Source organism: Eumetopias jubatus, unplaced genomic scaffold (assembly GCF_037043125.1).
Source record: "Eumetopias jubatus isolate StellerSeaLion01/CBP00866 unplaced genomic scaffold, mEumJub1_p1.0 scaffold_6, whole genome shotgun sequence".
In the NCBI taxonomy this organism is placed as follows: domain Eukaryota; kingdom Metazoa; phylum Chordata; class Mammalia; order Carnivora; family Otariidae; genus Eumetopias; species Eumetopias jubatus.
In genome coordinates this window covers 30,574,316-30,600,501 of record NW_028274812.1, presented here as the reverse complement: position 1 = coordinate 30,600,501, position 26,186 = coordinate 30,574,316, and the positions used below count along the sequence as shown (strand labels likewise).

Genomic DNA, 26,186 nt, shown 5'->3' with positions numbered 1-26,186 from the left:
GAGCATATTTGTTTGGTCCTTGATCCTTGTAAACAACAACAACAAGAAAAACAAGACTGTGTGAAAGAGGAAGGAAGAAAGGGCGAAGGGGAGAGAGGTCTGAGAGAGAGAGAGAGAATGAGAGAGAGGTGTAGGAGTTGAGGCTGGTAGAGAGACTACACTTTACTTCCCTAAGAGAGGTTTAGCCGGGGTGAGAGGCTGAAAGACAAGGAACTGCAACAACCTGTTCTAGAAAACTCTAGAGGGTTTGCTCAAGATAAGCGTTTAAACTTCATCACTGGAGTAGACCAGCTATACAAAATAAGACAATCGTGTAGCTATCTCCCTGTAAATTGTTTATATTGTATTGAATGGGAGTAACTTGACTCCCATTCTCCTGCTTAATGAGTGAAGTGCTCAGGGAGGTTACACTGGTGATAAGACAAAGGGTACTTAAAGGAATAATCCACCCTCTTTCCCAACTCATCATTTCCTGTCCTTCATTATTACGGAACGCCTCCACTAGTGTGTCTTTAAGAAAATCTAAATGCTTGAATTTTTTCCATTTATGAAGAACTCAGGAATGATATGGAAGAAAATGTTATCCCAGTAGACTGCTTTCATAAAACAATATGTTCTCTTGGGCAATACATATCTTTCGAGGTCGGGTTTATCCCCAATCAATCACTGTTAAATTATCCTCATGTGACAGATAATGGAAAACTAATCCTTCTGTTGAATACCAGGCCCACACATTTCACAAAGGAGGTATGAGTCAAGCATACTTTCCGCATTAGTAGATACATCAGGTGGCCAGTATTATCCCCATCTTACTTCTAGTAGTTATATGTAAAAGGTACCATAGCCATAAGATGCTCTGATGGTCAAAAGCAATATGTTAACATTCATAAGGGCAAAGAAGGAAGGAATAAAAAATAAAATACTTACTTGGTCCTAGACCAATTGAAAAAGCAGCAACATAAACAAGCAAGCTGGCTAAGGAAAGCCATTTCAAGAAAGCTGGGACGTCCGCAGGGTCTGTGACTATCTGGTATTCAGCTTGGCTAAGTCCAGCATTTGGTAAGGTCGTCACCCCTCTCTTATCCGCGTCATTTTTTGTGGGCATTAGGGAGTTTCTGCTATGGGTAGTGATCCCCTTAAAGAGCTCTCTAAGAGTGTCGTCACTGGCTGATAGGTTTCCTGGCCCAGAAAACACAGACTCATCCAACGACTGGTTGATAGGGCTATGGCTTCGGCAGATATTGGTGAAGTTCATGGGGATGTTGAGATTCACGATGCCCATGGTCACCAATGAAGCTGCCATCACAGAGGAGCCGACACAGAGGAAGGTTTTGCTCCCAACGTGGTCTACAAGAAGAGTGGCAGGGATGGTGCTGATGACCTTGACAACTCCAACCCCCGTGGAAGCGAGGCTAGCTGCCTCATTGCTTTGGAAGCCAACAGACTTCAAAACAGTTGATGCATAGAATAATATGTTTGGCTGACCGGTGACTTGCACAAAAAATACCAATGTCAGGCCTATCATTATCCGAGTCCTCATGTTGTCCTTTGATCGAAACAGATCCCAAAAACTATACTGATATTCATCTTTCAGGGAAGATTTTATCCCAGTGAGTTCCTCTGTTGTATCCGAGATGGCTCTCAACCTTCTGAGAACCTTGCCAGCAGCTTCCTCGTGTCCTTTCATCACCAGAAACCGGGGACTTGGAGGAAGAAAATACATTGCAATTGCTTGCAAAACTCCCAAGGGAATAACAAGGCCAAACATATATTTCCAGCCATGGGAAACATTGGCAAACGCGTAATTTGAAATGTAGGCGAAAAGTATGCCGATGACAATCATCAGCTCATTCAGGGACACAAGAAGACCTCTTCTGTGTTGTGGAGCGATCTCTGCTATGTAAACACATGTGGCAATTGAAGAGAGTGAAATGGAAACCCCTATAGCAATGCGGCCCACTATGAGAACTGCGTAAGATAAACTGAGTATCAAGACTAAGCTTCCGAGTCCAAGGAGGCAGGATGACAAGATGATGGCAGCCCTTCTTCCATACCTGTCAATCAGGACCCCTCCAGTGAGGGAGGCCAGCAAGGCGCCAATGAGGAGGGAGCTCACAACCATTTCCTGCTCATGGCAAGTTAGGGCTAATAAGGTTCTTATCTGAAGAAGGGCCCCAGAGATGAGCCCAAGTTCATAACCCACCAGGAGGCCACTGACAGCAGCAGTGACAGATGACAGGAGAGTAAACATGCCGCAACCTACAGGCAGAGAGAAGAGACAGAGAGGTCAGTTCTGCGCTGTTACTTTCAAAACTTTATGACTGAATGGAGACTTAACCTTGTATAAGTAAGTTTTTCAGAGCACTGAGTATAACCACACACTTAAATATAGTAAAATAATATATCAACAAAAATGATTAGATATAAAAGGAAATATCCTTTTTCTTTCATTTTTAGGAGGCGAGGGGTAGAGACATTTAGGAAGTCACTTCCTTCTATTTGTGATGCTGATGTTTTTAGTTACTAGCAGACAGCTATGCAAGATAAGCAGATGACAGATGATGAAGACTGAACAAACAAGAACACTGTTTCGTTCCTGCTTTGGCGTTGAATCAGAAATTCAGACAGCCCAGTTCCTCAGGTCCCGCTGCAGGCCATTCTCTAACAGCAAACCTTTGAGGCAGAGTAGAGAGGATAGGAGCCTCAGGAAGTGCTAGAGGCTTCCGTTGTGTAACCTGGAGGAAAATGAAGCACAGCCTCCAGGAAACCTGCCCTCATGTCTCCTTGGCCACATCCGGCCACAGTTGGCTCTTGCTGAAACAGAAGAGGGTACTGGGTGTGCGTGTGTGTGTGTGTGTGTGTGTGTGTGTGTGTGTGTGTCTCAAAGTTAAGATTGTACCAGAAAGAAGGAAGAAAGAAATGGATGCGGGGGAGGGAAACAACAACATCCATTACTTGCTCTGAGTAAGGAGGCAGCGGAATGGAACTTGGGGGGAAGAAGAACAAAAGGGACTTGATATTGTTTTACTATTTTAATGTTAAAAACTGAAGGAAAAGAGCAAAATGTTAGCAGTCATTAATTTCAGAAGTAGGTATGTGGATGCTTATTATATGTTTGTAACTTGTCAAAAATAGAAACGAAACGAAACAAAAACTAACCAAGGGAAGAGCACTGCAGGCACAGGAAACAATAGTTTGTAAGGCGTAACATAGGAAAGCATGTTTTTGGAACTGTTGGGCAGCCAGTACATCATATGTGGGGCACAGCAGCCTGGGGAGTTAAATAGGATCCACTAAACTTGGATAGGGACAGAGGGGACACTTCAAACAGGATCCTGCAAGTCACAGTGACAACTTTTTATGGTTTTCCAATTATAAAGAGGCAATGCACACTGAATGGTATGGGGGCACTGATGCCAAGTTTCTTGTTGGGTGCAGACTGGTTCTTCCAGGAGCAAGACTGATAACAGAAAGGAGTATGTTGCCTTAGAGTTAACAAGAGATGATGGTAGCTTAGACTTGGATGTTCAGAGTAGACCTTGAGACAAGTAGACAGATTCAAGGGAATTTGGAGGTAAAAATGACTACACTTGTTCATGAATTGGAGTTAGAAGGTAAAGAGGTGGGTCGGAACCCAAGATGGCCCCATGATTTGAGCCGTTGGTTGGGTGATTTTACAATGTTCAATACCCTGTATATAGGCCTATATATTGTTCACGGCAATATCCTGACCAAAGGCAGGCTGAGAACCGAACTGGTTATGACTGGGAGTAAAAGAAGGAGTGGAAATCAGAAGTTCTGTTTTAGATTTACTGAAATGTTTTAATTGATTTAGCTATAAGACCTTCAGTTAAAAATGTCAATTCAGACTCATATACAGATTTGGAGCTTAGGAGTTAAGTCAAGCCTGGAGATATGTATTTGGGATTCAGCAGCATGTATCTGGGATTTAAAATCATGGGAATGAATGAGATCACTTGGGCAGATAAACAGAGGAGCAGGAGAAGCGGGAAAAGGACTGGGACCCAGGGAATGACAACATTTAGAAGAGGAGACAACAGTAAGGGAGATGGAGAAGAAAAGAACTGAGAGGTGTATAAAATGGACTAGAAATGTGTGTGGGCACACATTTATCACAGGCTGAGCGAGGGCCATTTAACCCTGCCATTTCAGGGGGTTAAAAAATGCTGTTCCACTCTAGGAAAAGAAGCAGGTCAAATAAAGTTGGTCTGAATCTCTTCCCATCAGAAATATCCAAGGCATTTTACATCTCCAGGATCCTGGGACATAGGTGACTTCAAAAAATAAATCTAAAAAGGACTGAATGTTTAAATGGAGGAACAAATAAAAATGCAAGAATCCATGATAATATAAAATTAATTTATAAGCATGTGAACACAAACCATTAAGTTGAAATTAAATCAGTAATTTATTTAGCTAATCAGAAAACAAATATTTAGTACCAGTACATGGCAGACTTTTTCCTAGGTACTGGGAGGCATATCTGTGGCGTTGAAAGAAACCATGTGTAGTTACATAGTTGCCCCCCAAGAAACTCAACATTCTAGTAATATCTCTATTACCTATCATTTATTATGTACTGCTTTAATTTTTACTCGCAAAATGACTTTAAAGTACTCTTATAGGTTCGTTCATGTCCTAAACTTCCACATATCTTCCCCCATTGTGATCTTAAAATCCTCATGTTTCTCACACACACACACTCACACACACACACACACACACACACACCCCAAATGTGGTAGAGCAACATATTTCTCTACCACAAGGAGAATCAAGTCAAATCCTTACATTTGGGTAAGAATACTGTATTACTTCGTATCTCTACTTGTCGTTACTCATTTTATCTATGTTTGACATATTGATTAGCTTCTATGTGCTTTGGCAATTGGTCTCTGATATTCAGATTAAAGAAAGGAGTGACACTGGAGAAGGAAACACTTATAAGGCAGATTGAGGGAGGCACCCCAGGAGGGGTTTAGAGGGGATACTGGCCAGCACAGGGTACTGAGATAAGGACCTGGTGTAACAGATGTCAGAACTGCTTGAGTAGCAGAAGATTGTCCTTGCCATCTTGCCCTTCTCCTTCCCCTTCCTAGTTTGCCCCCTTTATTAGGTGGGAAATAGGGCTTCCCTACCAGAAGAAAGACCCCTTGAGATACAAGAGTCCCTTCCTTTGATGCTCTATCATCCTACTTCAGACAGAGTCTGAGGTGGTGAGTTGAGGAGGAGTGGGTGTGAGGGGTGGGGCAAGTCACAAGCCTGCTTCTTATATTCGGGCGGGGCGGGCGGTAAATGCTCCTGACCCGAGAAGGATCCAGTTCCTTTGTCCATTTTCTGGACTTAGCATCATATGCCTCGTGAGATCTTCTGTCTGTGATCACGGGACACGGACAAATTGGGATGTGTGCAGAGGGTCTGGAAACCATCCTAGTTTGTCAATGTCCCTCTGGAGACCCAGCAGCTAAGAGTATAATTCTTCAGAGATATACTAGAATTATTTCCTTATGAATTACTAAAAATTATTTGTATAAAATTACAAGTTCTAAAATAATTTTATATATCAAATTATCTATCATCTATCTATCTATCATTTATCCAGGCGGTTGGCCTTTAAAAGCTTAAAAAGGTACACTAAGGCATTCTATGACCCTATTCTCACATGGGGGTCCTACCAACATGGGTTATATGCCACAGAATTAGGCTAAGGTCTTAACCATCTGTATCTTATTTGAGGGGTTTATCTTCCCCGTGATGTGCTTTAAGGGATACTGATCAAAACAAATTTCACTCATCTCAGTACTGCTACTTTTTACGGCTGACGTTCCTATACAGTCTTCACGATGCGCATTTGGGATTTTGAATTCCAGCAGCCTGTGGAAGGTTGGTCCCTAATGCTCCTGGGATTGCGGCCCTGTGACACCATGGGACTTCCACCACTGGACAATTTCCTGGGGCAATTTTATCATATAAAAACAATGAAGAGAGGGCGCCTGGGTGGCTCAGTCATTAAGCGTCTGCCTTCGACTCAGGTCATGATCCCAGGGTCCTGGGATCGAGCCCCACATCGGGCTCTCTGCTCAGCGGGAAGCCTGCTTCTCTCTCTCCCACACCCCCTGCTTGTGTTCTCTCTCTCGCTGTGTCTCTCTCTGTCAAATAAATAAATAAAATCTTAAAAAAAAAAAATGAAGAGAAACATAAAAAGTGGGCTTTTTTTCTGTCTACATTTTGGTTGATGATGAAAAAAGCAAGGCATTATCCTATGGGTGCCAGAAAGGAGATATAACATTTCCAAGAAATCTGGCCACGAACAGGAGGAAAGAGCGCGTGGCAGGAAGGTGGCGTTTATGTTTGCCTGAACACAGATGGCAGAGTTTGGGCAGCTCGCTGGACCCAGAAGCAGCAGCCCGAGCTAAAGGAGAGGGTAGGATGAGGAATTACAATGAATGCCTTTTCAAAGAACATCCAGTCCTGAAGTCAAACACTTTGCACTTCACTTTCTTGGTGAAATTTAGCATTTCCATCCATTTTGCTCATGGCCTTTACTCACAGTGGCCCTTCCTTCACATTTATTTTCCCCAAAAGGGCCACGGAGACATCTCAGCCTTTTGCAGACATCACAGAAACCACTTGTAACTGGTACCGCAGGCCCTTGGCTCATGCCTCCCTCTGTGTCTTGCTGCTTTGCTAGAAGACCAGCAGTGTTCCTTTTGGTGCAATGCTGATTCCATAGCAAGGTAAGAAAGTAAAACCGCTCATGGGAGATGCAATCGCAAGCAAGGGGCTTCACGTGAACGCCCTGAGACCCACACGGAGGACACAGAGGGCAGGAGCCTCCGCAGGCTTGGCGAGGCCACAATGGCTGCATTGTCTGCCGCTTATGGTGACTCACTGGAAGCCACGCCGTAACTGGCTCGCACATGAGACACTCAGTTTTCCATATTATTTGAGTTTCTGCCTGCTCTCTGCTTTTCTTTCTTCCCCATATGCCTACTACAGCCTACGTACCTAATGGACACACAGCGAGCACTTGCCCTCTCACTAAATCCTACAACACACGGCGGGGCGTGCGCACGCAGGTCCTTCTGGCTGGCAGCCAGGGGGTTAGACAGCTTGGCCCCGTGCGAACGCCTCAGGAATTGAGAAGCCCCCCTACTTCATGTTTTGCTCAAGAAAAACTTGCAGTGGTCCCCAAATGGCCTTGCAGATGTGGCCTCCCCCTTTCTCCACTCCTCCTCGCTGCATTATCTTTCATGCCAACTCATCTTCCAAGAGTTGTCTCAAGCGCCACCTCCCCCAGGAAGGCCATCCTGCTCTGCCTTATTCTGTAGCCTCACCCTTAACCCCTCGGCGCTTCTCCTGCCCAAAGAATGTGTTTCTAGGGCACCTGTCATCTTTCACGGTGCTCATTTATTTACCCATTTGTCTTCTCCGGTTAAACCGAAAGTTCTTAAAGCCAAGAACTCGGCCTTCTTTATACCTGTATTCTCACCTCTGGTCTTTGACAGAAAGTAAATACTCAATGAATGTTTGCTGAGTGATTGAATAAAAGAATGAATGATAACAGCCCTCCAGAATACGGATCCTTGGTCCTCTGCTCCCCAGGGTTCTGTCAGTAGACGAAAATGAATGCATCATAGTATGGAAGAGTCAGCCTATACAACTTTATACTTACGTAAATGCTTAGCATTTGAGCAGCATAGTATTAGCGTTTCTATAAAGCTTTCAGCACTATTATTAGCCTGTTAATATAGCACCATTATAGAGACCATAAACTGTTTCATTCTCACTTGTATATTTATACTTTATGAAATGGCAGCCCCGTGCACGGACTTGTTCTCTAGACGTTCAGACTGTGCGTAGCAGCCCCAACGGGGACTCTGGTTTGCAGGCCCCATAGCAGTCTCCAGGCACCAGCTCTTCAGCAGCCCATCCCCACCACTTGCTGTTTCTGGAAAATGCCATGCACCTTCCCAGACTCGTGCTTCTCTTCAAGCTGTTCCCCCTCATGGCATGTCTCTCCCCGAACTTCAGAGCCTAGGGAAATCTGAGTCATCTCTGAAGATACAGTTTGAATCTCCCCTTCTCTACAAAACCTTTCCAGACGACCTCTCTTTGGTTAGCACTGATAGCTCTTCTCTCCCTTGCCCTTCCTTCCGTGGCCTCACAGTGCCCTGGATTATAATTAGTTCTGCCAGTCACCTGCCTTAGATCGGGAGCTCTTTGAGAGTAGGAGTGTCACCATCAAGGGACCCACACCGGGCCTGATGCGAAAGCTCAGTGGACTACTGGATGTCACGTGAAGGAGGAGCACAGGCTTAGCCAGAGAGCTCCCCAGACCCATGAGAGTTGAGGGGTGCTGTCCCACCAGCTGCCAAGGGTCCCAGATGCTGCCTCTTGGCCCTAGACCACGTGTGAGGCCCCCTGCGGTGGTAAATACTGGGCACTAGCCTTCATCTAACCACTCTCCCCCTCCTCGGCCCGCTAATCCTCTTTAGCATACAATGAAACTCAGCCCGGTGGAAAATTTGGCCTCCCTCTACACCGGCTAGCTTTTGACCTTTCTAAAACAAAAGGAGAGGAACTTTGTCTTCTTTTTCATTTTTCAAATCTCAGGTTTGATTCAGTAGTACTTGTACAGACACACTTTTCTGAAACCAATCTTCTCTGACTTCTGGGGGCCGGGCAGGTACACTGAGGGAACAGCACTTACACGGGGTGTATTCACCCTTCGCTGGCTCTTGCTCTGTGAACTCCCTTCTTCTGCTGATGACATGTAGGACTTTCCTTCTTTTCCTTCTTTCCTTCTACTCATTTGTCTTTCCTTCCTCCCCTCCTTCCCTCCTTCAGTGTGGGACTTTCACCAGGATGAGTCTGGGCGCTTGCTTCTTCCAAATTCCACTGCTACTACTTGACTTCTTCTACTGAGAAAAGACTTACAGTGTTTGGGGTTTTCCCCCTATTTGTTTAGTAATAATTATTTATGTGTTTGCTGTACATATATTCATCTCATCTCCTATCTCTGTCTTCTTGTCCTTTCTACGTGCACCCAGAATGGCGTCTCCTATTTATCCTCCATGTCACAGATCTCAGATGATAATTCTGCGCCTGTGGCTTTGGCGCCCTCACACTCATTACAGTTTCCCACAGGTCTGTCTGCACCTCCGTCCTCGGCCCCGTCTTCACCTCGATTTATTCCCACTGTCAGATGTCGTCCTAGTCTTTCTTCAGAGTCCACTTTTACAAAAATTACGGAGAACAGAAATCAGATGCTTTCCAAAACTGATGTATGTTCCCTTAAAAAAAGAAAGCTTAAAATGCAGCCCTTGCCTTTGTTTTTAAAATAGCCTTGCCAATGGCCAGATTTGCTGCCTTCTCTTTACCCAGCCCCCAGATCAGTTATGATATTTTTGACTGTAAGAAACCAAAACCTAAAAAACAAGGGTTTAAAATATTGTGGCATTTACTGTTTAATTAGCGAGAAGACCAAGTTGAGTTTGGTATCTCCAAGGATTCACACTCTATCCATCCTTCTGTTCCTGCCTCCTCAGAGGGTTGGCTTTTGTCCCTGATTTGTCACCATATGTGCAAGGTGGCTGCCGCAGTTCCAGGCATAAAATTCTCTCACAACCAAATTCCAAGGCAGGTGACAACGGAAGAAGGCTTGGGGCAGGCCTTTTTCCTTTTACTGGGGAGGGAACTTTCTAGAAGCACTGTGGAAGATGATGGGTTTCGGGATATGCTACCCCTAAAACGTGGTATCGTGGCTTATTGAGTATTTTAATCTGAAGGAGTCTGAGAAAATGGCAGAAGCAGGCGGGTCCCTCTGACCTTCCCCCTGCCCTTCTCCCCTGAAGCAGGCAACAAACCGTCACATGAGAGATGCTTTCCCTACACCCAGAAGAAAGGGCACTCTTAGCTCTAAAGACCCAGAGAGGCCGCGAAGGATCCGAACACACAGGCCTTGCCTCATACAGCCTGACCTGCCACATTACTCCATGGCTGTCCACTCTTCATCAAACCGAGCATACAACCACTCAGGCTTAGCTTCTTACAGTCTTTATTTCCTGGCAAAGGCTCCCGTGTCATGTAGAACCTACATTAAATACATTTGGATGCTTTTCTCCTCTCATCTGTCTTTGCCAGTTTAATTTTCAGACCCAGCTGAAGACTCACCCTAATGTCTCATTGGCCAGAACCAGTGGGTTCCATGCTCCATCTTGGCAAGAGTGACTGAGACGTGAGTGTCGAATACTTCAGTTCTGCAGGAAATGAGGAGGGAGTTAGCGTAGCTGTTGGGTTTTCAGTGTCTGACACATCTCATTCTAGCCACAGGTTGCAGTTGGGAATCCCTCTTAGCTAGGCTGGGGGGAGCAGCTGATGAGGCAGAGGAAGGCCAGCCGAAGACAAAGCACAAGCTGACACCCCACAATCACCACCCCCCCCCCCGGAGGTGGGATCTGGGTGACATTCCTCAGGCACTCCTGGCTGCCCTAAAACTAAGAGAAGGAAATAAAAAACAAACAAATGGTTAACTAATAGAGATCACAGTCCAAAAAAGACAAGAGCCTCTATCAGTTTACAAAATGTCTTAGTGATTTACAAGAAAAATGCGTTCTTATCAATAACCTAAATTCCAGAAGGAAACTCCCAACTATCTTCATGTTAATGCTTTACTCGAGGGAAAAATCATCTTAACTTGACAATGGCAAGGCCTCCAGGGTCTTGTCCTCTTCAGCATACAAAAGTTCTTTAGAAAACCTCCCTTTTCTTTGCATCCCCCAACTCCCAAGTATATAATCGGTCACCCCTCTCAACCCCGGTGCGGCCGCTCTTTCTGCCCACAGATCCTATCCCCATGCTTTAATAAAACCACCATTTTGCACCAAAGATGTCTCAAGAATTCTTTCTTGGCTGTTGGCTCCGGACCTCACCAACATTCAAAACTACATTACAGCTGCTGGCCAAATTTCTGATGTCTGGAAGTTATTTTTCTGGTGTGACTTCATTGGACGAAGGAAGGAATTTTTTTTTTGCTTCCATTTCTTGGTCCCCTGACTAGGAATAAGAGATATCATTCCTGCATGATTTAAAGGGGCCCGTAGTTCTTTGCTTGTCAAAACCAGTATCTGCTGAACTAAAACTTCCGGAAGGCACCATTCCAGGGGCTCATCTGGGCTCTGTCCTTTCTTAATACTGATTTCATGTTCCGGAATGCAATGAGCCGCTGTCTTTCCTACCTGCCCAGAGTTGCTGACATCCTGGAAATTGTAGCCCCTGAGAGAGAAAGAGAAGGAATGGTAACAGGATGGCGGGGAAGATCAGACTGTGGAGCAAAACTGCGACCCTCTGCCAGTGCGGCTCCAGGGGTCCGTGGGGATGACTTCCCTTTAGCCGGCTCCTGAAAATTCTCTCAATGAGGGATGCCCCGTGGGAGTTTGTGCAAAACTAAAATTTCACTGCCTTTTATGCATTAGGCCTATGTGTGCATCTTATTTAGGGTTAAATCCTAACGCACTGATGAATATATCTGGCTTTCATGTTTTTGTGATTTTGCATCTCTTTGCATGTTTTTATGGATATTTTATTTTATTTATTTATTTTTTTATTTATTTGACAGAGAGAGAGACAGCGAGAGAGAGAACACAAGCAGGGGGAGCGGAAGAAGGAGAAGCAGGCCTCCCGCAGAGCAGGCAGCCTGATGCGGGGCTCGATCCCGGGGTCCTGGGATCATGACCTGAGCTGAAGGCAGATGCTTAATGACTGAGCCACCCAGGCGCCCCTTTTATGGATATTTTAAATAGACAGTTAAGGGCGGGGAGGGGGAGGGCAGTGAATGTGCAGAACAAACCAGCAGCCCTCTCACCTAGAGATCTCTGAGGTTTCCTGGACAGGGCTCTCAATGTGCGCAAGCTGTGGTAAGCTATGGACATTTGAGAATTAACAAGACCTTTAAAAAGGATCCTCATCCCATCAATGACTAGTGAATGTTGGAAAAAAAATAGTAACATATTTGTACTTTAAGATTTCAAACGTATGCAGACGTGATGAAAACATTTTTAAAAAAATTCAAAGTGCCAGGGATTGCACAGCAGGTTTCCGTCAGCCTATATTTTCCAATCAATAAATATAAAACTTCGAAGACTATGATGTGAGGATTTAAAGTTGTTGAAGGAATTGCTAAAGGAGTCTACATACTTGAAAATGACTGTGAATCATCCTTAGTGCATTTACAATTTTTAAATTAGGGAAATACAGGGCGCCTGGGTGGCTCAGTCGTTAAGCGTCTGCCTTTGGCTCAGGTCATGATCCCAGGGTCCTGGGACTGAGTCCCACATCAGGGTCTCTGCTCAGTGGGAAGCCTGCCTCTCCCTCTCCCACTCCCCCTGCTTGTGTTCCCTCTCTCGCTGTGTCTCTCTCTGTCAAATAAATGAATAAAATCTTCAAAAATAAAAAAGAAAGAAAGAATGGCTAAGAATGCCCAGAAAGAGGAGAAATGGAAGAAAAGGTCCAGATAAGTTGTCAAGTTGTTGGGGAGGGGTGGGGCTGGGGCTAGGGAGCCACATAAGGAAACAACAGGGCCACAGCCTATGGGTTTTACATAAATTGGTTTACAAGAAATTCCCTATGGTGGATTTGACAGGAGACTTTTAAGAACGGGCCCCTCGGATATTTAATTGCTCAATAGCTCTCTTCCAATCATAGAAACGATCCACAAACAGCTTGTATGAATGGGATTTGAGAGTGGGAAGGAAAAAGGGCCTTGATCCACACACGGATTGGGGCAAGGATTAGAGAAATGACTAGTTGCACGAGGTGAAAGTTAACAATCAGTGGAGAAAGGAAGTTGGCGCAAAAAAGTGATCAGAAGAACCACCAGACTCCTAAGGGACACAGTGTGTGTTTAAGGATGGGCAGAGACGGGCGGAGGGCAAGAAGGCATGTGGACTTAACCTTATAGGGGCTGGAGCTCTGTTTACTGAAATATTAAAAGAATGGTGACCCCAGGAAGCTGCGGGATTTCAACATGCGGGTGAGGCTCTCTAGGGCTCCCTAATTCTGTCCCCACTGTGATCACTTGCAGAGACTGGCTTGGTTTCTCTAAACTGATATGGTCTCTTCCTAAGAATTCTCCCTCTCATGGTACTTAGCACAAAGGTTTCCTGATATAGTCCCTGCTTACATCTTCAGATTCCTTTGCCATCCTCTGGCCTCTGGATGAACTCTGCGCTCTCGTCATACAGAAATATCTGTAGATCCCTGAATGTGCCATTCTCAAAACTGGCACACAAGCTATTTTCTCTGCTTATCATGCTCTCTGTAAACACACTGACCTCAGTTATACCTTCTTGACTCGGAGTCGCTCTACATCTCCCAGAATCCATTAAAAGCTGGTGGAGGTGCCCCTTGGGCCCTTGCAGAGCATCATTCATCCGGCTACCTTCTCCATCGTGGGTTCCCTGATCTCTTGTCCTTCTCCACCAGTTGGTAATAAGCGCTCGCATCGGAGGGATGTCTTTTATTCACCGCTGGACCCGGGGTCTAGCATCGTGTCTGAGTCTTAGTAGAATCAACATTGGCTAAACGATCATCTTGTAATTACTTCGATTCTTATCTTTCTGATGAGTTGGTAAAATCTATAGCCATGGATAATGTATTATGTGTCTTTTTTCACTCTGAAGCATCCAGCTCAACAAGTATTACTGAAGTAAAATGTTCTTTAGTTTAGCTGAACAAACACTTAATTCATTTACCCATTTAACAGTGAAGCATGTACCATGCACCGGCACTATGTGTTGGGCACAGATGGTGACAGGTTCATCTACGTAAACAGTATGGGTGGTCACCGTGAGCACTGCGTTGAGAGATCTCCTAGCTTACATCTGGATTTGATGGCTCAAGACGGTGGTTACTTGGGCGCCTGGGTGGCTCAGTTGGTTAAGCGACTGCCTTCGGCTCAGGTCATGATCCTGGAGTCCCGGGATCGAGTCCCAAGTCGGGCTCCCTGCTCAGCAGGGAGTCTGCTTTTCCCTCTGACCCTCTTCCCTCTCGTGCTCTCTAACTCTCATTCTCTCTCTCTCAAATAAATAAATAAAATCTTAAAAAAAAAAAAACAGACGGTGGTTACTTGTCCCACATGCATGTGATCCCTGATGGAAACACGGACGAAAGGTGGAGTTCCTACTTCTTATGAGCTGCCCAGTATTTCTTGCACACACACGGTACTTGCAGTCAGCTCAGAACTCTGATAGGTACCAGAATATATATTTTATCCAGAAATGTATAAACTGATAGCCAAAGACATGTTGCATAGAAAATTAGGGAACTAGCTAAAATAAAAAGCAATGACGTTCTGAAACGAGTGAAACAGGGACCCCAAATCCCAGATCAGATCACAGAACAGAGCACGAAGTAGAGACATCAAGTGCTGGGTGGTATTATCGGTCAAGTGGGCAAAACCCTGGACTGGATCTTAGGATACTGAGACTCTGCCCCACATTACCCATGCTTCCTGGAGCGCGTCCCTTTGCTTCTGTCTAGGAAGTGCCTGGGCTGAATGGTGAAGGTACGGTCAGGAATCAGAGTGACTGATTAGTTACCAGCTAGCTTGTGACATGTCTCTTAATCTTTCTGTTCCTCTGGGTCCTCATTCCCAAGATATAGATAATAACATTACCTACTTTATAAAGTTGCTATGAAAATCCATGAGATAGAAAACTGCACTGGGCATGGTAATGTTTGCTGTTATTCTCTTAGCCTCAGTTTGCTTATCTGTGAACTGGGCATAATATCACTTCATTGGGTTGTTTTAAAGATAGGAAAGGATAATAGTAATAGAAGCATTTGACCCACAATAATCATTCAACAAAGATTTGTTTAATCTGAATCCGAGAGGTAAAATCCCCATAACAAGAAAGTAAAACTTTGAAACAGTCTCCCTTACTGATAGCGCCGGAAGTAAAATGATACCTTGTTTCCAGCATAACAGTTATGCCTTTTCATAAATTCTTGAATTCCTTTGTTTTGGGCAGTACCTACATAATTGGGTTTACATCATGAAAAATTCTTCCTGTGATTTTGCCTTGGGGTTTCAACAGTTTTGTTTCCCAATGGAATTGAAACATACCATTAGCTTGGGCATGCTCTCTCACCTTACAAATTGATCTTAATCACAACTTTTCTCTCTATTTGTAAAAGTCTTGCACACCTGAGGCTGAGATGCCATTGTAGGCTGGTTTCTAAATTAGCATTGCACATTGCTACCAACTGTGCAGGAGCACAATATTGTGGAGTCAATAATATGGATGTAACCAACAGGCCCCAGAGCCTCACTGTGCCCAGCAGACCTGAGTCTTAAGTGTTCCTGAGAAACAATTACTTCCAAGGAAAGCATCAGGTAACAGCTTAAAGGTGAATTACACTTGATTTACTCAAAGAAAAAAATACTCCTCTAAGTCAAACAAAGGACTGCATTTTTCTCCCCGATATTTTGGCAGAATGGTATAAAGTGAGTAATTGTTCCAAAAAGAATGAAAGCTACTAAAAATAAAATGATGTGATCATTTATTTTAGTCTTATTATTACTTCTACCTAAATTGTAGAAAAATTAGTATATCACCGAGGCATAGCCATTTAGCAAATGCATAAATGACTGCTGTGACATAGGAAGTAAAATGATACCAATGAGCCAAAGCAAACCAAACTTAAATTTGAAAGAACCCTATGAATTTATGATTTACTACAAAGATAATATATTTGACTCAAAGTTTCAGCTGGGAAATATCTGGGGTGATTTCAAGTCTTTTGCCTTTAACAGCGATCGGGTACTTTCTGAAGGAAGATGGATTAGAAATTATCCTTATTTGGTATTTGGTCAAACAGCCCCTTGGGAAGAAGCCCATATTCCAACGTTCCCCCTTACTCACCACCATAACTCTTGTCTTTTTACATGGCTTTCATCCCCTATTTTATTCAATAACTCATCTTTTTGGGGAAGACTGTGCATGAGAAAAATTGAACTAGGGAGCCCCAACTCTGCTCCATTTAAGAATCACAGACAGGGGTGCCTGGGTGGCTCAGTTGTTAAGTGTCTGCCTTTGGCTCAGGTCATGATCCCAGGGTGCTGGGATGGAGCCCCAAGTCGGGCTCCCTGCTCGGCGAGAAGCCTGCTTCTCCCTCTCCCACTCCCCCTGCTTGTGTGCCCTCTCTCGCTGTGTCGCTCTCTGTCAAATAAATAAATAAAATCTTAAAAAAAAAAAAAAAGAAGAATCACAGACAACCAGTGCTCACTCACACAATCTGAGTAAATAGCTGTTTCAATCCTTAGAGGCACAAGCTAATTGCGCACTAATGGAGGGCCATTGGGAGCGCTCAGAACATTTCACACCCTTAGGCTAAATATTACTTAGGTTCCTACTATTGGAGAAAATGCCACCTACAAAACCATATTCAAGAACTAACTATTCTTGAATGAAAAATAGATGCCCATATATCTACAGCAATTAAAAATAGCATTTTAAAATTGGCCGAATCACCTTTAATTTACACATGTAAATTAGAATTTCCTTAGCTGGCTCCAGGGTGGATCCATTATACTTTGAGGGTGTTTGTTTGTTTGTTTGTTTGTTTTACCAGCTAATATAAGATCCAGCCCACTAAAAAGTACCCTGTTGACAATTCACAAACAATGTAAGTGAAGGGCTACCACTAGGCCTGTTCCTGGGGTCTCTGAGACCTCCACTCCTGCTAGCAGTCTTACCAGACAGAAAGATGATGTTAAAAATATTTAATGACTGGGAAAGGGGCATTGACCGATTCGAATAGACATGAGCTGTAAAACCAGCTCAGGCACACCAGTGTCTGCTGACTAATTCCAGTCCTCCCCAGGTCAGCCACATTGCATAAAGCCTCCGTCAGGGTCTGCCAGGCCTTGCCACCTGCAGACTGCCACCAATGCCTATCCGCTGCTACGGGGGCCGCCGGGAGCTAGTCTGTGGCAAAGTGGCAACCTCTCTGCCCTCTCTAGGTCACAGCGATCTCCAAGGGAAACAAGAGCCCTGGCTGCCTGAGCCAGACACCACCCAGAGTTTGTGGTGAAACAGGTGCCGCCATGTTTGTTTAGAGCCTTCTCTCTTTCTAGATCTCGGAGAAGCCACTTGCTGGAGCCTCACAGTCACAAAAAGCCTCAAATTTAGACTTTTGATGTGATTTCCAAGTGATGTGAAATGCACAATCATAGAGATAAGCTGACTGAAGTGAAGAGAGGTGGCTACCTTTAAATCTAGTCTTATTTCCAGACAAGAGTCTACAGCCCCTCATAGATTCACATGTCTATAAATCCTGTCACTCTCTTGGCAATATCAAGTTGCATACAGTCACTTTTTGCCGTTACCAGCCATTAATTTATTAAATATGCGTGTTTTTAAAACACAATAAAACACAGTCACTCTTTGATATATGGAAAAGCCTGGAGAAATGGTAATGGCTAAGGCCCTGGGTCTTCCCAACATGACTGGTTCGTTGTTAGAAGTCTTCCTCTCACAACCAAGGCTCTGTTACGAGGTCAGCTGGTTGTTGGCCTGACTTACTTTTCTCTGGGGAGAAGCTTGCTTCTAAAAGTCTCCTCAGCTCTCTGACAAGGCTAACCCTGGGACTCCAAGCCTCAGTAAGAGCGTAGTAAAAGTGCCCTGACCTCAGGAACAGGGCCTGCATAAGCAGAGGAGCGATGGACTTGTGGTTTGCTACTGTGGCCCCACCCAGGAGCCCGCTCAAGGATATAAGGGGTAGGAATGGAGCAGGGAGACACCGGCCTCGGGTTTTTCCTTTCCCTACCTCCCCTCTTTTCCCTAGAGAGGCACCATGATGACTTCTCTTATGTATTGATCACCTGTTCAGCTTCTCCTTTGCCAAAAGGAGTTTCACAGATTTAAACAAGTTTGAGAACAACTGCCTTTGGCTACTCATCTGATTAGCACAAGTGTGCATTTCTTAAGTCTCAGGCTGTGGCATCTTGGATTGAGAAGAGTCTTGGCGGAGATGAAGCCCAGTCCTTTCAACTGGGTCAGTGAGTTCAGTTCTAGTGACCCGGGTTCTAGTACATTCCGGCAGCGGGATCTGCCATGCTGAGAACCTGCATTCATACAATGAATACTGTTCTTGGTTTCGGAACGTTTGGGCGGGTGCTGGTGGGGTAGAGGGGGGCCTTAAGGAAACCCTCCCCTTAGCCAGTCATTTGAAACATGAAATTAGAAGAGCCTGGGAGACCCATCTCCTGAGATAGAGGAGGAGGCATCCAGCCTCCCAGGCCAGAGACACCACGGTCAGTTTTGCACCAGCACTGAGTGAACTTGGGCCAACCAAACAACTTCTCTCCCTTGTGTAAGATGTTCTAGCAGCGTACTTTTCTAATATCACCTATACCATGGTCAGCTCTAGGCACCAGGATGGAGCTCAACCCTGCCTATGAGGTCAATTATAATATGTCTGTGAACACTAAAAAAATTACTGAAAATATATGCACTTTGAGTCATAACTTCTTGAAAATGAATTTAAGTTCATTAGCTTCTAGTTATTGGAACAAAGCATTCTCTCCAGGTGAAGAAGGGATGGCCGAGCAAGATCTGCCAGCACTTTTTATTGTGCATAAAAGTATTTGAGGGTGCAATCACGGAGTTTAGGAATTTTTGTTTTGATTTGGTTTTCAGGATCTCGAATGACTTAATTATCTACCCCCGGGTTGTATGACTTGTTCCTCTTTGTGCTTTAATTTTCCCATCTAGGAATATAGAAAAACTTGTATCTTCAAATGTAGGAATAGAATGATAATTATTGAGCATATTTAAATACTCTGAATTTCCTGGATGAAACTATGGAAGTTTAAAATACAAAGAAGTCAAAAGAAGTATTTGACAAGCATTATTTCATTAAGCCTCAACATCTTTATAAAACAAACTAAAGTATAATCCCAAAACACACAGCAAGCCTGCACTATGCATTTGGTAGATATATATATATATTTGCCTTTGGGTACCAAGAGATGTCTCAGACAATTTAGGAAAATTTACACAAGTAATGTTAAAATGTTTGCATTCATCTAAATGTAAACTATAGCACAGATCAAAGTTTTATTCATTTAAGATTTTAGGGAAACATTTCGGCTTTCTTTTCTATATAATAAAGGTTCCTTTAGAATTAAATTTAAAAAATAACTTACAGTATTTATCCATTTGTCATTTCTTCAGAACACAAACAGTTGCACTTTAAATTGCGTTTTGTGCGTATATTCAATCTTTCCAAACACAAATACTTGTGACCTTACTTCAGGATAATTGTGCACTTGCACAATTTAACCTATTAAGAGTACACCGTGCTTTCAAAGCTGTATCAAAATTAAATAGTCCATTTTTAATTGTTGCTGTAGAGGCCCCCTCAGGACAAAATTTCTTTTCTTCTTTGCGACATTATCGACTATTTTTTTTTTAAGATTTTTATTCATTTATTCAAGAGAGAGAGAATGACAGATAAAGAACACGAGAGGGAAGAGGGTAAGAGGGAGAGGCAGACTCCCTGGCGAGCAGGGAGCCCGACGTGGGACTCGATCCCGGGACTCCAGGATCATGACCTGAGCCGAAGGCAGTCGCTTAACCAACTGAGCCACCCAGGCGCCCTATCACCGACTATTTAGTGATTATTGATTTGGCCACCTCAGCAAGCTCTGCGGCTCAATCTTTCAGAACTTGGAGAGAACACTGCGATTCTTTCCATGAACCCTCAAATACAAGCTTCCCTGGGCTGCTCTGAGACTGAGCCAGAGAGCACCCGGGAGGAAGAAGGGGCAGCTCTGCTTAAGAGAGGGACTCAGCCATCCTGAAGGATGGCCCCAGACATTTATTCTTGAGCAGAAGTGGGAAAGCAGGAGAAAAGTTGAGCAGGGAGCAGGGTAAGGGAAGGCTGACAGCTTCTCGTTGCCTAGGAACCAATCTGCACCTCGGACAGAGAGGTCGTGGAATCAAGTCCAAGATCAGACAAACCCACAACGCAAACATGACTTTACAGATCCATCGCAAGGTGAAAGGTACATGCCTTTTGTATCATTTAGTGTTCTGGACTATTCATGAAATTCCAATCTATGGCCTGGGAATCTATGGTATGGTGAAGGGGAGCAGAGATGAGAGAGAGAATTATTTGTGTTTGATTTAATTTCCTATTACAATTAGTTTCTATTCCTTTGAGAACCAGCTAAAAGAGTAGGAAAGGATGGCCAAAAGCTTGCAACGTGTTTGTGGGAATTGTAAATGTGGAAGTGAAGAACAGCATTCAGCACGGCAAAGATCACTGAAATGAATTAAAACTTTTTCAGATTTCACCACTGAAAGGAAAAAGTATTAAAGGAACCCCCCAGTTTGAAAGGCCAGTTGGAAAGAGAGCAGGAGCAAATCAAGCAGAGGTTTTAGGCTTGAATTCATTACAAATCCATTACACACGGAGGCTGGGAACTTAAAAAAGTGGTGTTCAGTGATTACATAACTAATACTTTCCTGAAGCCTACTGAAAATACTGATTTAAAACATGGTGGTTGTAAATGTCCACTTGTTACAGAATGCCCATTTGTGCCAATAAATGAAAAAGTGTGTGTGTGTGTGTGTGTGTGTGTGTGTGTGTGTGTACACATGGGACTCTCTTGCCAGTCACTCGTCCCCGAATGAACGAGTTCTACATTCTGCCAACACAGTCGATGGACCCATCCTGCCAGTGGTGGGACCTGGATCTTCACGTTACAGCTCCTTGTCATTCCTGCTCCCACCGGACTCGGTCCCCTTCTCTCCACGCCCCTCGCCCGCTCACGTGTACACACGCACACGCACACACACACGCGCGCGCGCGCGCGCACACACAGGAGCGAGAACCGAGTACAGCTCTCCGCCCCGGCCGGCCCGTGCCTCACTTTACCTCTGGCCCAGGGAGGATGCCGGCCGTCGCCGGCTGCGCCGCCGCCCTCGGTCTCGGCCGCTCTCCCCTTGAGGCTCAGCAGCCCTGGGCCCTCGCGGTTTTCAACAGGTACCATGGTGGCGTAGAAGTTACAGGGGCCCCCGCGGCACCGCGCCGCCCAGGCTGCCCGCTCTGACAGCAGTGGTCACTTTCCCCATGGTCGCCTGCTAAAGAACGGTGGAAAAAAAAAAAAAAACTGTGTGATTTGTAACCAACTTTGTTTCTATTTCCGAAGGCTTTGCCCTTTTCGGTGACACAGGCTGTTGCTATTCCAGGCAGCCTATCACAGGCAGTGGGAGGGCCGGGCTCCCAGGATTGTTTTCGCTTCAGACGCGGGTTGGAAGCGAGGGGTTAAAAGGCTTGGGGACAGAGCTCAGACCTAGTGTTTTTGGCAATTAGCTGGGGGGCGGGGGGTGGAGGACGGCGGGGGGGCGGCTTGTGTGCCTGCACCTTTGAAAAGAGGCAGAGAAGAGAAACACGCCGCTTGAAAGGGAATGAGGAGAGAGAAGGGCCCAGAATGCTCACAGATGGTATCAGTTACTCTTGTAGAGAGGGGAGCAATTCATGCAAAGACATACCAGAAGGAAAAGTGTGTCAGTTTTTCAGCACGACTGTTATTCCAAGAGTCGGGACACTTACCATGTAAACAAAGTATAAAACATCTTTACTGTGTCAGCCTGATTTTGCTCTAGGTGAATGCGGTCTGTCCTCTTTCTCAGCAAGGCCTGGCAGACAAATCCAGGCCGGAGACCAAGCATGCACCGACCCAGACTGCAGAGATTCTTTGGACTTTTTACACCCTGAGATTTTAGCAAAGTAATCCCGTTTATCTAAGCACAGGTATCTTTAAGAGAGGAGCCAACCCTGAATCTTCTGTCAGGTTGTGTGATGAAAGCCTGCTTTGGGGGCGCGTCTGGGTGGCTCAGTTGTTAAGCCTCTGCCTTCAGCTCAGGTCCTGATCCCAGGGTCCGGGGATGGAGCCCCACATCGGGCTCCCCGCTCTGCGGGAAGCCTGCTACTCCCTCGCTCACTCCCTCTGCTTGTGTTCCTGCTCTCACTCTCTCTCTCTCTGTCAAATAAATAAAATCTTAAAAAAAAAAAAAAAAAAGAAAGCCTGCTTTGGGAGGAGGGTAATTCCAATTCAGAGAGACCAGACCAATGCCCCATTGTGTGCGTTATCAGTGGCCATAGATAGTTGAGGCAAAAATCAGGGGGTGAGAAGGATTTTTTTCCCCCTGATTTGTGAATATATTTATACAAAAGGTCTTTCAGACTTGTGATATATTACCTCCAGTTATATAGTTAGCAAATCACATTTAGTGAAAAATCTTAGAGAGGAAATTGGGATCATTTGAGAAACTCATTAGGAGTAAAAACTAAAATTTTTGGAGCACTTATTATGTGCCAGAAATTGTGCTAAGGACCTTAACCCAGATGATTTTGTTTTTTTTGAGATGATTCTTTCAAGGAAAAAAAACCCCACTTGTGAACAGGTCCCCATATTACAAAAGAGACAGTGGAGCCTGAGTAACTTGCCTGAAGTTTCATAGCTTGGTAGTTAGTGGAGGAGCTGAGACTGTGAAGCTAGGCAGTCTAATGCCGTAGCTTTCCTACAGCCTAATTTCCCAGCCTTGTCCTTCTCGGATTTTCTTGGCTTCCTTCCCTTTCAGCCCTTCTTGATTTTAAGAGGATGCCATGAAATATGCCCTTTCGTCCTGGTCACTTCCCCGGACAGAGAGGCAGATTTGTGCCGTAGGCAGAAGCCGAACTACTCAGGACTTAGTTCTACTTCTTGGCTGGATCAGAACACAGCTGTAAGTGAACTTATCATTTGTATATTTCCTTTGCTCATCACTAGATATTTCCAAATTTTTCTTCTCCGTCCAGGAAATCGGGGAGCAAATGGAAAGAAACCTGTAGTAATTCAACCAATATTGATTGTGCACCTGTTGTACGTCTGCTGATAGTGCTGGAAAAGGGAAGTTCTCCAAACGTAACCCAGCTCCCTCCTGGTTCAGAGGTGAGTAGTTCGGAATCCCCCAGATCAGCTCGTCCCCACTGAAGAATGTGTAGTGCAGTGATGCTTTAGTGTTTATGTATTCCCAGAATGTGTTATGATTGTAGGGGCAGTGGTTTTTGTCTGTGACACACACACACCTCTCATCAGTTCTCTATGTTCTCTTTGCTGCTACCTTTTCTGCTCAGAGCCAGTGACCGCAACTGGGGGTGGGGGGGGGGGCGGGCGGGGCATGTTCTTGCAGTAGGTGGCTCATGTAATTGCTTCGTTTATAATTGCTTTGTTTAATGATCCTAGACCCTGTGTCTCCTCCAGCAGCTTGTTGGCACCATCGAAGTGTCGGGGTGTTTGCTGTAGTCTTGGATGGGACAGAAGACAAACTTAATTCTAGAATTCCTCAGTATGGCTAAAGGCCATTCTCACTTTGTTTTCTGTAGTTGAACTATACTGGGACTCCTAAGGCATAAACCAACAAGAAATCAAAAGGAATGAGCAAACAGTATGACTGACTACATTGCCTCCTGGTATAACTAATTCTGTTCTTCATTCCATTGCAGACCTGGCATGAGCCGTGGCTCTTCCAGTCCGTTCTGGGCTCACCTTACTCTCCTAACTCTAGGCAAACTTTAGTGGGGTAAATTCTTTTCACCCAGGCAACAGGGGAATAGTTTTCTGCCTGAATTTCCTGAAGTAACCTGTGCTTCTCCTTCATAGTATTTTGCCCATTTCTAATATATAGTGGATTTATTGGTGTGGATTGATCAAATTTGGCTTTTCTATTAGACAGTAAGCTCTATGAGAGTGTGGAGCATGTTTGGTTCAGTATGGCATTCCAAGTGCTGGCACTGAGTGAACACTCAGGAAATATTTGCTGGCTAACAGACGGATTCCTGTAAGTCCAACCAACTTTAGCACTGCTAGAATGTAAACTCCAAGAGCAAAGGCACCTATGTCTGTGTGTCTCGTCCATCTCTGCAGCCCCAGCTGCTGGCATAATACCAGGCATGCTGTAGACCCTGGATTAGTATTTCTGAAATAAGTGAGCGCTCACAAATGGAGCTTTTAGTGACCTGAAGAACTATTTAGTTTTTAGATATCAAAACCCATTTGATGACTTCCTGTAACAGTCTGTCCTTCGTCTCTCACTTCCATTAATCTCTTTGGAGCCAATATCACCACAGGCTGTCCATGAGCCACTGCCATTCACAAAAGCTGTCCCACCACTCAAGAAATATATCTTCCACAGTCAGCCCACAGTTCATTCCCCATAACCCCAATTATTGTGCTACACACCATTTTAGACCGCCTGCTCGTAGTCAGTGCTACGGAATCCTAGAGGACGTGTCTTTTGCATATTATAAGCTGACAAGACGGGTAGGCGGGAGCCAGAAAGAAGGCAAGGAGCATTGCCAGGCATGCAAACGTCTACCATACAACGGGCTTATATTTGCAGCAATTTTTTTTTTAAAGATTTTATTTATTTATCTGACAGAGACACAGCGAGAGAGGGAACACAAGCAGGTGGAGTGGGAGAGGGAGAAGCAGGCCCCCCGCCGAGCAAGGAGCTCGGATGCGGGGCTCGATCCCAGGACCCTGGGATCATGACCTGAGCCGAAGGCAGACGCTTAACGACTGAGCCACCCAGGTGCCCCTGTGGCAATTTTTTTTTAACTTCACAAATTCATGAGGTAAATACTACCACCCCCATTTTGAGAAATTGAATTTAAGAAGTTCATGAGCATGCCCAAGATCAAAAAAGGCTTTCCAGTGTTTTATTATGAACATTTTCAATAACACGGGAAAATGGAGAATCTGTAATCAACACATTACAACATCCTTGCTCGTTTTCCTGTCTATACCTCAATCCCTCTTATCCAGCCATCAAACCATCTTAGTTTTTATGAATTTCAAGGTAAGTTGAAATACTTTGGTATGTGTGTCATTAACTAGAGTTTAATATTTGTTTAAGTTCTTCTATTTTCTTTGCAACATTTTACATACAATGAAGTGCACAAATCCTAAGGGTCCCATGACATGATTCCAGAAAAGTACATACAACCCCCGTTAAGTTACAGAACACACCCACCATCCCCAAAAGTTCTTTTATATCTCTTCTGAGTAAATTCCCACCTCAACCTCTGGAAGCAACCAATGTTCTGATTTTTTTTTCACATGAGTTAACTTCACCTGTTCTGGCTCTTCACGTCACGGAATCATAAAGTATGTAGTGTTGTGTAAGGCTTCTTTCCCTGAGCATAGTTTTGAGATTCACTCACGTTTGTGTGTGTGTTTAGAAGTTCATTCTGTTATTGCTGAATCGTATTCCATGGGAGAATATACCATAGTTTATTTATCCATTTTCCTACTGAGGTACACCTGGGCTGTTTCCAGTTTGGGCTGTTATAAATAAAGCTGTTTTGAGCATTCCTGTGCAAGTCTTTTTTGTGGAACATAAAATTTCAAAGCACAGCGGTCCAAGTTCATTTGATTCCAAAACCCACATGTTTTCCACTACACCCCGTTGCTTCTCGGCAGTGTATCTTACTGCACTATGTTTATGTGGAATGTACCTCAGAGTTTTTAATCCCAAAATGGTTCATTACAGTGTAAACACAAATGGAGAAATATGATCTTTAGATAAAAAATATCCAGATAGAAATTCAGCTCTTCATTACCCATAGTCCAATAAAATACTCATCTTGGTATGATTTTTTTGAAGGATAGTTATCATTTTGCCACTTTATACTATCAAAATAACTTCTTTCTCTAAAAGTTTTCAATGTAACTTTGTTTCCTATATGTAGAATACTACCAATCACAACATGTGGATTCAAGTGCCTCAAATTACAAAAGAAGCATGGTTGAATTTATTACATGTTTGCTTGATATAAAACTATAGAATAAATCATTAAAAGACAGTATAGCAATAAAAAATGTTATACTATTATTATAAATGGGAAAATCAGAGTAGAAAATTGCACGCTGATTACGATTACAATATTTTTAAAATCATATGTGCATATTGGTAGTGACTAGAAGGGAACTTGGAAAAATTGAAAATCACTAATAACGTTGGAAAGGTAATCTTAGGCCATGTTAAGAAATTTAGACTGATCCTAATCATATGTAAATCATGTGTAAAAAGTATTTTCAGAAAAAA

General features: G+C 44.1%; 1 protein-coding gene across 2 annotated transcripts in view; it reads right to left on the bottom strand.

Moving 5' to 3' along the window:
* The window catches only part of SLC2A12 (solute carrier family 2 member 12), a 54,221-nt gene extending 33,030 nt beyond the window's left edge, over window positions 1-21,191 (bottom strand). For both annotated transcript variants that reach the window (XM_028125332.2, XM_028125333.2), the window contains exons 1-2: window positions 20,971-21,191; window positions 928-2,259 (exon numbers count right to left, since the gene is read on the bottom strand). In XM_028125332.2, coding sequence (XP_027981133.2) covers window positions 928-2,259; window positions 20,971-21,085 — 1,447 coding nt within the window. In that variant the 5' untranslated portion in view covers window positions 21,086-21,191. The remainder of the gene's footprint in view (window positions 1-927; window positions 2,260-20,970) is intronic.
* Window positions 21,192-26,186: the final 4,995 nt, after the last annotated feature.